This window comes from Argiope bruennichi, chromosome X1 (genome assembly GCF_947563725.1).
Source record: "Argiope bruennichi chromosome X1, qqArgBrue1.1, whole genome shotgun sequence".
NCBI lineage: Eukaryota > Metazoa > Arthropoda > Arachnida > Araneae > Araneidae > Argiope > Argiope bruennichi.
Genome location: NC_079162.1, coordinates 18,144,880 through 18,158,128, shown reverse-complemented (window position 1 = coordinate 18,158,128; position 13,249 = coordinate 18,144,880). Strand labels below are relative to the sequence as shown.

Below are 13,249 nucleotides of genomic sequence, written 5' to 3'. Positions count from 1 at the left end.
ATACTGAAAATTCTTTTAAATATTTGGACAGACCTTACTAATAAATTTATTATGACCACATAATACATTTTAAATAGTTCGAAAAGTTTCATGAATACATTTTATTAAAAAAAATCCCTTTTCTTAATCTAGATTTGGAATGCGGTGATCCTGCTCAAATAGCACATGGTAGCTATACTCTCATCAATGGAACTCTTCATTATCTTTCTGCAGTGCAATATACATGCGATGAAGGCCATGTTCTTGTAGGACGAGGAAATCTTGTATGCGATGTAGATGAAAAATGGAATGGGCCGCCTCCACGATGTGATCGTAAGCATTTTTCTTATAGTTTGTTTATTAAAAATTTTATATTAGATTGTTGTGTCACTTACTGAAATTCTTACTATTGGCAAATATTTCTTTTTTGTTTGTTCGGTAGAAATATGCTTATGAATATTTATACATCGTATTTTTCATGCATTGCAAAATTATCTGTCACTCTACAAATAAAATTTCGTCATTTAGTGAATAGCATTATTAGCAATTATACACTCTGAGAAGCTCTGTGTCTCAATGTTTTGGCACTATTCATCAGTTTTATGTTTCATTTTTTTTTTTTTTTGCTTATCCTATTTGCTTATCTAAAAATACTTATGAAATTAGTTATTTGATAAGGAATGATGCATAATTTCTTCAATTGATTTAAACTAGATTATGTTTTTTATAATTGCTTCCAAAATTCACATCCACAAACAAAAATGCATCTGAGTTGAATTCTATCATTCTTGATAGATGTTTACTATTATTCTGAAGTGAATCTTGTTATCTATTCCATGGGCAGATTATGACACTTCCAAATTCCGTCTCCATACCATTTTAGTGTGAAAGTGCCCATTTAGTGCCCAGACATTTAGTAGTATACATTTAGTGCCCATTTAATGTGAAAGCTATTGTAGCCCAACGATCTTTGAATTAGAAGATATTATAGAGTATTCTCAATGCTGCATAATGCCACGAAGGTATTGTAGCTATATTTTGCTAAGTGGGTGTTGTACGATATTTTTAAGATATTGTTCAATATTCTAAGGAATGTGCAATATTGTAAAGGTATCATAACAATATTGTAGAACATCTTATGTTATTTTGAAGTTCATCGTGGCCAGTCACACGCGCTTAGTCACAAATTTAATTTAAGAATTGGTTGATATGCATAGCATTGATTCTGAGCCCTTTACCATCAGTTTTTTTAAATGAATTTTTAGAATAACTGACTTATACGTGAATCCAACAAAGAAGATTTATTTAGAATATACTAAAACATCCTAATTATAACAAAACCACAAAAAATGTGGTAAAATTAGACAAGTGTATTAATTTTTTGAGCTTTTCTTTTATCAAACTTTTTTTATTTAATTTGAGTTGTTTCACTTTTGCTAAACTCTAATTCTTATACATTTTACACTCTCTTCCTATCCTGCTTGAGAATAAACATTTTGCATGATACATAAATATATATAGAAGAGGTTGCTCAAATCGTACTTCTTAAGAAAAATCCCAAATTGATCCAAAATCTTTTTTTTTTTTTTTTAACTTTTTGTCATCGTAAAAAACGTTCATATGCATTGTAAAATAAGTCTAAAAAGTATACATATTTGATGCAAAAATAAAAAGGGTAAGATTATGGAGACTTGCATCATAAGCTGTATCATGTATTGCTTCAGTCGTACCAAGAAATAAACCGAGGAAAAATTAACCCAACCTTATCCTATTGTTTCGATTATTTAAATACAGATGTGACACACACATGTTTTTTTTTTTTTTTTTTAGTTCATGTCAGCACTGAAGTCATTTTAGGCACTTAATCATGGATGGTATTTCATAAACTTATAATGTCCTTTTTACCAGCAATTATTTTTCCCAAGTTAGATGGATGCTTATAATTTTCATTTAATTCAAATATCAATCTTCTTAGAACAATCGATGTAATTCAAAGACGGGAAAAAAAGATTCTAATGTAAGAATATGCTTAATCAGCTCTTGGGGCTTCCAAATTTTATGTTCTAGTTTAATCCTTGAATATGGCCCTTGCGTAATTTGGTAAACTCCTCAACCATATTTTCTTGGTTCCACCTGTTATAAATACGCTTTGACTTTTTGGGAGCCATAGTAGAAAAAAATACACAATTTTTCTTTGAACATGTTATCGCAATTCCACTAAACTACCTTAGTTACCTAATGTGTGCCAAAGCTTGTAATTTCAGTTAAACTGTATCAAATCATAAATTATACCAAGTATGATTTAGGAATTTGAGGTTGATACGATTTAAGATGCTGCAGCAGTTGTATTTCAAACAAATACAAACGATATATAAATAGTTGGTATATAATAATCGGTTGATGCTGAAATATAATTATTTTTGATAAAATTATCTTGTAATTTTCTTTTTATCAAATAGCTACGCTTCAGTCAAAAATTAAACAAAGTAAGAAAAGCTCTGCTCATTTGATACTTGAATTCACTTTCATTATAAGAGTGGTCTGAAAACACAGTCCATAATTTCAAAGATAAACAATAATATTGGTTTATTTTCGCTTTACTTTTGCTAAATGAAGAAATGAATCATGAATTTCGAATTCAATTTATTATCCTTAATTAGCTATTTTCAGAGAGACTAATAAAAGCCTTCTGACCCTATGTATTTGATATCATAAAATAAAAAAATGCAAGCTGAAATTTATTTGATTACATATTTTTCTTTCATTTCATTTGTTTCATGGTTGTAAAGGTGGAATTTTTTAATAAATCATTCATGACCTGAGTTGCTATAGTTTTCAAATTTTGCATACTTGTGTGTTCTGGATGACAATGCTCTATTTTAATGTCTTCTAAAAACTATCAAGTAATTAAATAATTTAATTAAGTTTAGATTTTACACTACTGTCGCCTGATACCGAATTTAAAAAAAAACTAATTTTAGGATATCCGAACATTTATTAAGAAAAATTATAAATTAATATCTAAAAAATTTTAATATCTTTCACAAATTATACTCAAAATCCATTTTTGAGTAAATATTTTTCAACAATATTTGTTAATGGTTTCAGTGAATGTGTGTACCATTTACCAAAATTTATGTATGAATGATACTGTTTATTCTTTTGCTATCATATAAAATGTTTAGTTATCAGTATCAGACTAAATCCTTTTAAAATATTTTTTTAATAATTTATTTTTATTTATAGCATTCTATTGTAGACAACCTCCTCCTATTCAGAATGGTCATTTTGTAATGTCTTCCAATACTACGGTTTTCGGTACCATAACCAGATATTATTGTGATGAAGGGTTCGAAATGAAGGGAAAGGACACAATTAAATGCGTTGCTAGTGGCTATTGGAATGGTGAACCGCCCATATGTATTGGTAATTATCTGCATAAATTATTAGTTTTCCTTAATTGTTAGTAAATATTTCTTGAAAAATTTATTAACTTTATAAGATGTAATTACTAAAGAAAATTTAACACTTGTTCTAAAAGACACTTAATCGATAAAATAATTTTTAAAAACAAGGTTTCATACTTCGTTGGCATAACTGTTACATGTTTTATTTTCAGTTAAAGATGACAACGAGCTGAGCACTCAAAGTGTGGTTACCAGCGACACATCAAAACAAATCACTGCAGAAGACATCTCAGTTCCAGAAATAACATCATCTTACAATGTTCGACTTGAACTGTCTCCAGTAACTCTCCGACCGACACCTTCTTCTAGCTTCAATTCTGTAGTTACATACATTCCTGACAGTAATTATCCATCTCCAACACATAGCCAAAGTACATCCTCTTTTAACACCACTTCTGCATCTCCAAACTCTGCTCATGTACCCTCTTCTACAGTGTACACAACTACCACATCGTCTTGGCCTTTACATAATGTAACAGAGAAGGGTTTCCCATCATGGACGCCACCACCTCTGGAAATAATTCCATCAGAAGATTTAGAAGATTCTTTTAATATTCTTGAAGAAGCTTCTAGCAATCGCATTTCAAGCTATGAAAATGCTCCCGTAAATAAAATACCCGACTTCCATGCAAACCCAAAGCATCCAGTTAGTGGAAAACCTTCAACTCCATCTCCAACTATTATAAATATACCAACATCTACAAATTGGTCTTTTCCATTTAAACCTACACAAGAAACATCAATAGTAACTGTGAATGATAATCTAGGAAATGATGTAACCCCTTACAATAACAGAAATGACAAGGTTAAATATGGTCACAAGCATGATGGAAAATCTCTTAACAGTGCTCAGGCAAAGCTCAATATGGGTATGTTATTTTTCTAAATTTAAAGTTAAAAGTTTTCTGAAATTTCAAAAGCTGAATTACATTATAGCAAAGAGTAATTAACATCTTTTCTTTTTGTAGGTGGTATAATTGCCTTGGGAGTTTTTGGAGGCTTCATTTTATTAGCAATAACAGTAACACTAATTCTCATCTTTGTTCGAAGGTAAGTATTTAGAATGCTAATTTATGATATTACTTTGTTTTATGCTCATATAAATTATTTTGTAACTATCAGGTTTAACCATAACACAAATATCCATTTTTCTTATTAAAGAAAGCACTGAAATAATTAACCTGTTCATGTTTCGCTATATTTTTATTTCCCTTATGGCTTTCTTTTCTAACCCGGAACTAACGTTTTCACTTTTATTTAGCAAATTAAAAAAAAAAAGTCATTTTGATGTAATCTTAGTAGGGAGAATGCTGGGGTTGTAAATAAAATTAATTAACAACTGAATAAAAAAAGAAAAAGCTAAATATATTTAATCAGTGCTGCCATACACTATAAGTTAAATTATCAGTTCGCAAAGTTTGTTGTACGATATTGTACAAAACTGTTTGATATTATATTATGAGACATTGTCTAACATATATATATAATATTGAGAATAGTCTTCAATATCGCAAATATACAGTACTTTATATTCGTGATATATATATACAGGGTGTCTCAAAAACCTTGACTACGGCTTTTATTCCTTAAATATTGATCGTAGACATAAACTGTAAATTACAAAGTTGCTTAAAAAAAAGGTGCAAAATTTTATGAAATCGTTTAAAATTTTCAGGGGATTAAACTTTGAAAAATACAAAATTTAAATTTTTATACGAACCAGACCCCGTGCAAAAAAGTTCCCGATGAGTAAAATGTGCCCCATTCTCTAATAAGGTCATGTACAAAATTTCAGAATTTTATCATTAAAATTCTCAAAGATATGTTAAAACAAAGTTGGAGAAGGATCAATCACAAATTACAACTTCATTACAGATGACGCGACGCAGGAATGCATCATTAAAAAATTAAATAAGCTTCATATCTGTAGTTTTAAATACAAATTTTAAAATCTATGCTTCCTGAAAAATGCTTTAAAATTTTATATCATAAATTACAGAATATAACTTAAAAATAGCCCGGTTTAATAAAACATTAATAATAATAATATAATTTAAAAAATAGCATGAAAAGTGGTTTAAGTCAGCATTTATGTAGTTTCATATCTATGAGACTGTCATAAAATTCTGAAATTTTGTACATGACCTTATTAGAGGATAGTGCACATTTTACTCATTGGGAATTTTTTTGTACGGGGCCCGTATAAAAATTTAAATTTTGTATTTTTTAAAGCTTAATCTTCTGATAACTTTAATTGGTTTCATAGCAATATGCACCTTTTTTTTACGCAACTTTGTAATTTACAGTATATGTCTACGATCAATATTTAAGGAATAAAAGGCACGGTCAAGGTTTTTGAGAACCCTGTATATATACAGTACCTTATATTATACAATACTTTTGTGCTACAGGAAAATTTTAGCAACATTTCCTTAACTCCAGAATTACTAGAGATTGACATAGATATAAATTCTACCAGAGATCGACCAATCATTTTGACTGGTCTAGTGTTAAGGCTGATCGATATATCGCTGTTAGCAAAATATTTTCCTGAGAGAGTAACGATGATACTGCATATCCGAAAATGTCATTGCTATGATAGATTCTTTCTTCTAGAGAAATGTTTTTGAAAAATGAGTTATTGCTTTAAAACATAGCATTGTCCTTCTGTGCCTGTTAAATTATTTTATGTGCAGGGTACTGAGAATTACCTAACTTAGGAAAATGCTATTTTGCTATGAAAATCGCTGTAGAAATTTTGCAAGGAAAGAAAAAGTGATTCTTAACAACATAAATTAACTTACTATACATTTTTGAAAATCGAAACTACTACTTTGTAATAAAATATTGGAAAAAGTAAAAATTTCCCTATTTGCCAGCTTTTCCTTATTGTTATGTTGTTATAAAATTTCGTTGAAATATTGTATTAGTAATTCTAAAATTTTCTCTTATTTCCTGATCCAATTCCACCTCTTTTATTTAATTAATGCTACATGAGCTCTGTAAAACTGCTTTAATCTGCTCTTTCACACGCCCCAAGTGAAAGGATTAAAATTTGTCAAGCTAAGCGAATTCTTTTAAATTTCTCTTACCTAAACTGACACGTGTAAATAAATCCCTATCAAAATCTCATAGTGTGTAACCGCCGAGGAGAAATATTTCGCTCTCTTTCGCTCTTGTGTTGCGCTGTGGATTGACGTACCTCGTTGCTTCTTGCTTGTACATAAATCATGCCGTCCGGGATGGAATATATATATATATATATATATATTAAAATCTAATTTAAACTTAATTAATTTAATTATTGACTTCATTCTAAAATGTTCTCTTATTTCCTCATCCCATTCCACTTTTTCTATTCAATTAATTCAACATGAGTTCTAAAATTGCTGAATCGGCTTAAAGCCGACAAGTTCCCACACTCCGAGTGAAGGGATAAAATATTGCTGACTCAAACAAATTCTAAAAAATCCCTATGATTTCCTTGCCTATGGTCGACGAGTGTAGGAAATCCCTATTAAAATCTCATAATATATATTCACAGGGATAAAATTTTCATTAGCTTTTCCTCATTTCGTTTTGTGTCGTTCTATGTTGTACTCGTTCATAAATCATGCCTCCCGAGATGGAAATAAAACGGAGTTAAAAATTCAAAGTGTTTTTCTGTCTTCGGCCACGACTCTGCTTCAAAAATTATGTTTTTATATATATATATATATATATATATATATATATATATATATATATATATATATATATATATATATATATATATATATATATATATATATATATATATATATATATATAGAGAGAGAGAGAGAGAGAGAGAGAGAGAGAGAGAGAGAGAAAGAGAGAGAGAGAGAGAGAGAGAGGGGGGGGAGAGAGATTGTTAGATGAAGAATAACAATGCCATCTTTTAAAAATTAAATACATGTTGTTGTATTGATTGCCAAAGAAAAAATGAAGACTGGCGATAATGTAATTTAGAATTAGTAATTTTCTTATCCATAGTTTTTTGACAGATCATCACCTGATAAATGAAAAACGCTATTCTAGCTTTCAAAAGAAGAGATCTTCCTTTTATTTAACCCCCCCCCCAAATTTTTTGCATTTTAAATATTATTTCCCTTGTTCTTAAAAAAGAATCATTTCATGTAATAAAAAGATTAGAATGATTCTAAGCTTTAACTCATTGTTTAAATTTTAGAATGTGTACATGTTGATTGAATAACTGAGATACAGCGCTCACAGTGAATGGTTTTAACGAACATTATCATATTTGTTAACTACATACTTGTTAAAAAATAATTTCTATAATTAATATTAATGAGGTATAAATATTTTTCTGTATAATGATCTAATAATTGGTAAATAGTATACATGCTATTTTTGCTTCTTATTTTACAATTCTTTCAGTTCTTTGGCAGAGGCACTGTTTCCACTAGCCTCTGTTAACAGAACGCACATCATGTTGAATCCCTTTTAATTCTTTTTCACTGGTGGTGGATTCGCTATTATCTCGCATCCCAGTGCCTCTGCCCCTCTTAATACCACGCGTTCACTAACATTTCAGGGTTCACTAGGCCTAACCACTCACTCCAGGATGCTTCTCTTCAGGACAAGAAGTCAACGGGCGTCGCGACGATCTCTCGACACCACCACCATCACTACATACGACAGTAGTGGAAGTGGAGAAAATGGACTGCACAAATTCTACAAGCGAGCTTGGGAGAACCTTCGCTACGAAGACAAAGGCTCTGCTTTCATCAGTGGTTTTGAGAGACCTCACTCACCCGTGACTCGTCAAGAAACGCTGGACCATCCAGGAATTCGTGGGAATGGGAGAGGGACTATCGAAGGTTTTCGAGAAGCCAGTGAAATTACTGTCAATGACGTAGCTGCTCTTTATGCTCGTCCGGACAAAAAAGATAAGAACATGTATCGTAGTGGTTCTCACGAGCATCTGCGTGAAGACAGTCCATCTGGTGATAAAAAGGCCATACGGGAGTGGTACAGTCAGCAGCTGGGGCATCATTCGAGGAGAGGAGCCTTCTAATACAGAATAATATTCATCACATTATTTATTTCTATGTTTTATTTATAAACTGTTTATGAGATGCCGTTCCCAAATGATGGGTTCTAGTTTTACAATGATTATTTGTATTTGGTGCTGATAAAGATGTATTTGTACGACTTTTTTAATGCTTATGAACTGAAAGGAGATGTTTTAGATTGAATATTGTATCATGACGAATTTTAGTTTCTAAAAAAGAGGAACAGTCATGCATCATCAAGTCTACTCATCCGTACTTGAATTAATTGTAGAATTTGGTTTTTTGAAATTGATTTCATTTAATACGTTTGAGTAATATAAAATAATGATAACTTATCTTATGAAAATGTATTTTTCAACTATAAATATATAATTATTAGAACTATCTAATAACTTCAATTATAAGTAATAATAAATATGATATACAATTATAAATGTATTTTACAATTACAAGCAACAATATTTTAAAATTTGTATTCAATGATATGCTAGATAATTTGTTTAGAGAATCTTTATTCGACACCCATTCGTAGACAAAAAAAAAAATCTTCTCTAATGATAACTGAACACGATATTTATGGAATTACATTTTTATACACAATATGAAAATAATGAGGAAAATAATAATTTATGACAAAATTATTAATATCTCATTTATTAAAAATTTACTGCTGTATTTTAACTAGAAATCTAAAGACATAAATTTTATGTGCACTAAACTGGCAAATTAAACATGTAACTAGCCTTCTTTTTAAATTCTTAGCGTGTTTCTAGAGTATATAATTTCCAAGATATTCTGTATTTTGAAATGTACAAGAGTGTTAAATGTTAAAATGATATTCATTTTCTTACCTAACTTAAAGAAAACAAGTAAAGATTGTTTGAAAATGAGTTGGGGAAAATAATACCTTATTTGTTTATATTATCTGGAACAAATTTCTATTGATTTATGTATATTATAATGACAAAATTCTGAACTTTATTTAAAAGTATCAGTCACATTTTGCATGATTGGAATGTGTGAATCCAGGAGATCACTTTTTGATTCATTCTTCATATAGCTCATTATTTATTTATCATTTCAGTTATTTTCTTCGAATGTGAGTTCAGATGTATTTAGAGGGAAAGAATATTTCTTAAGAGCATAATATTATATAATTTCAAACATTTGAAATTTAAAATATATTAGATAACATAAGACTTTTAAAAATAAATATTCTCATAATTCTTGCTCTTGAAGAAAACCATTTTATCCCTCAAAAGACAATTGCCTATTTATTATGAAAATAAAGTATATGTTCAACAATTCAGTGTTCATTATCAGATGATATATTTAAAACATTTGCTTTTTAATAAAATATTTATCAAACTCTTTGTTATTGAATGTTATTTTCACATCTGATGAATTCAAACATAAAATTAATCAGAATATTAAATTGTTCATGGGGAAAAAATTGCATTCAAAACGTCTATTCAAACTTAGTTTTCTTCATTTTTTTCTTTCTAAAGGTATGATTGCACTTCCATTTTGAAGATCCTAAAAACTAGTATGGTGTAAAAATTTGACATAATTTGGAACAATCTTAAATGTTAAGGAGTTTAGCATGCATAGATATGTGATATTACCTAATGTCAAAGTCAGACATTCATCTATGCGTTAGTAAAAGCTAGTTTATTCTATTCTACAAAAATATAAAATCAAAATAAAACTTTATGACTCGAGCGTGTTACGTTTGTGCATGAGAAAAGTTGGTTTTTATCAACGTGATAATAACACGCTGATGAAGGCTATTATTGTTAATGTTCACTACATTAGTATCCCCAAATTAGGGAATGTCGCTATAAATAAATAATTTAACAATAGAATGTCGACATAATTGCATAAAAAAATGACCATTGCAATAAGTATGCATAGAACTAAAAGTTAAATAATGCTAATGCAACACAAGAAAAATACAACAGGTCATATGCACTATAGTATCAAAAATTTACATTTGAATATACATAATATAACATCACGAAATAATATCATTTGTTTTCCCTAGCGCGGTTAATTAAAAAGTGTTATATTTAGTTAATTTGCGTTTTGACTGATTTCGAATATTTTGTGTAACATTTGCATTTTGAAAGTTCCTTCATGTTTAAAATGAGAAATTAATTTTAAAATAAATGTTTCCACATGTAATTTAATTATTTGTTATGAAAGCACTTCCTCGCTATTTCATAAATCTTTGACATATTTTCTGATTGACACTTTTTTATGTGGTTTCCTTCCACGGTATAAAAAATAATTTTTTAATGCATTGATAAAATTTATTTATTACAGCTATCTATAAAGTTTTTGGATATTTTTGTGCGGTTTCTTTTAAACAATCCCTATTTACCACACGAAAACAAGTCCGACTGTATTTACTCTCCTCGTCTGTAGTTTTTCTCCACATTTGGAAGGAAATTCAATACCATCCTTAGATATAAGAGTTGAACAGAAATGTGTATTAAGTGATATGTATTTCTTCTACCCATTCATGCCATTAGTGATGACTTAATCATTTCAAAACAATATCTCATGAGATCCCATATACTGCTGTGTGAGAGGCAACGATGGATTTCCTGTAAGACAGATTAGGCAATTGCTTAGCCCACTAGCCTGAGAAGGAGTTGCAAACAAGTCGATTTAAAAAAAATTTCTTAATAAATAAAGTAATAATAAAAAATAAGTTAAAAAAAATAATTAATAAAACATTACGACAATATTAACATTTTATCGAATATAATTGGTCATGTTCCTATATTTTTCATTATATTCGCTTAGAATATTTATCGAATCTAGCTTCTTCAATAATATTGTATCAATGGCTGTTTAGAGTCACAACAGATAAGAAAAAACGAATACGTGTTTACATTGTTAATAAAATAAAATATTAATTTAAAATAAATCATTAGTTTATTAAAAATATTCTGAAATAGGAAACTAAATGGACCATCTTATTTGAAAGACGGGCTCATAATATGCACTGCCTAGGGCAGCGGAATACTTAAACCTAACAAAGGATGTGGATTGGGGCGATTTTGTCCACCTGATGGAAACGTAAGAGTAGTTTTTTAATTTTCTGTTGGTAAAAAAATCTAGCTGTTTAGAACTGCTGATAGACGAGGTTTAGCATTATACATTCTTTGTCGCAGCTGTTGATCAAAATCATACGTGTAACAGAAGTGAAGTGTTGTTTTTGTACTAGGATAAGCTAAAAGTCTCAAAAAAGTTCCATATACTACTAATTCTGCCCTAGAAACCTCGTTATCTATTTGCACTGCAGCTATAACCACCATAAGAATTACTAGATGGGTATCTGTCTTAGGTCTGTCTGTTTATTTCAGTATTAATTCTTAAATCTGTCTGGTATTTATGGTTTTCAAGAGTCTTCAGAAAACATTTGAGGGAACAATGGAAACGTTCAGTAATGCTGTTTGCTTGGTATTATTCTGGTCACACCAAGTAATTAGTCTTCTTAAGAGAAAATATATTCGAATTCTCCCCTCTGGTCTGCTGTTATTATCGAAGGATATCCGAAATAACAGATTCAACTACTAAAAATGGCAAATAGATTATTTCTGTATATTTGTAAAAAGTAAGAATTGCTTCGCGCCACCTAATGAACCGATCCACAAAGGTCCAAGGGAAGTAAAGGGCTTATATTAATGTGTATGTGAGAAAATCTAGTAAATGGGTCAAAAGTGCCATAGAATGTTTTCGTAACCTATGTACTTTTGATCATGGATATGCAATACGGCTTTTCCAATTGCTTGATATCTCACCTTATATTGGACAATATACAGTTAGAAGACTTTAATACTAGAATTACCGATGTTAAATATATACCTAGTTTTACCAAATACGTCAAATAGACGGGGTTTTGATCATTATGGCTTTCATCATAACTTTTGGCTTAGTTTATACAAGTAAAAGAATATAATTTAGCAAAAACGACATTTAATATAATAATTCATTAATTATTAATAAAAAGTCCCACGACAAACAGTTTGTATTTGCATTTATATGATATCGCATTTGATACTGAATGATCTAACTATGAGGCACATATTTTACAATAACATGTTATCTTAGATGAACACTTGCCACAAATATATTTGTTGCATGCATTTCAGGTATAAATCATTCTGTTTTTGTTGCACTGTCAAATTTGGAAAGATTTACATTCACAAAGACTTTATTTTTGTTTTTGTTTACTGGTGTATAATCCACTACTTTCGATCTAGTGTTTGGGAGAAGGCTTCTTTTCTGCAGCAACTATATTAACTAGAGAGTTCTTCGGACAATATATAAAAAATATAATTCAAATTTTTCCAAAAAAATGTCTGAAAGCGATGCATAAATGAATTTAAATACGTTTTAATATCTATCATTGCACAGATGGTTCATAAAATATAAACTTTAAAATTGCTAAAGCCGTCATCTTGTATAAATAGGTATAGGTCATACTGATTATGGAAGCTAAAATGTCTGAGTGGAAATTGAATAGGAATATGTAATTATTCTTATATTTCCTTAAAAGTTTTCATAAAGCTCTAGAACAATACATGTATCAAGAGTTTTAACATGAAAGATGAAAACTGTCAAAATGACGAGCTTGGTAGTTCTAGTATTAACTCGAATATTCCTGATATCCTTAGGAGTACAAAATTATAAAAATGTTTAAATATGATTCTCCGAAAAGATTCTTACATAAAT

At 29.6% G+C, this 13,249-nt stretch overlaps 1 protein-coding gene across 3 annotated transcripts in view; it reads left to right on the top strand.

The window, feature by feature from the left end:
- LOC129958944 (CUB and sushi domain-containing protein 3-like) overlaps window positions 1-9,820 on the top strand; it is a 52,292-nt gene extending 42,472 nt beyond the window's left edge. The window contains exons 9-13 of one of the 3 annotated variants that reach the window (XM_056071696.1): window positions 133-312; window positions 3,226-3,405; window positions 3,599-4,315; window positions 4,415-4,496; window positions 8,067-9,820. In XM_056071696.1, coding sequence (XP_055927671.1) covers window positions 133-312; window positions 3,226-3,405; window positions 3,599-4,315; window positions 4,415-4,496; window positions 8,067-8,505 — 1,598 coding nt within the window. In that variant the 3' untranslated portion in view covers window positions 8,506-9,820. Of the gene's footprint in view, window positions 1-132; window positions 313-3,225; window positions 3,406-3,598; window positions 4,316-4,414; window positions 4,497-8,022 lie in introns of all 3 variants that reach the window. The other 2 variants (XM_056071697.1, XM_056071698.1) reach the window with 2 other exon arrangements.
- The last annotated feature ends 3,429 nt before the right edge of the window (window positions 9,821-13,249 follow it).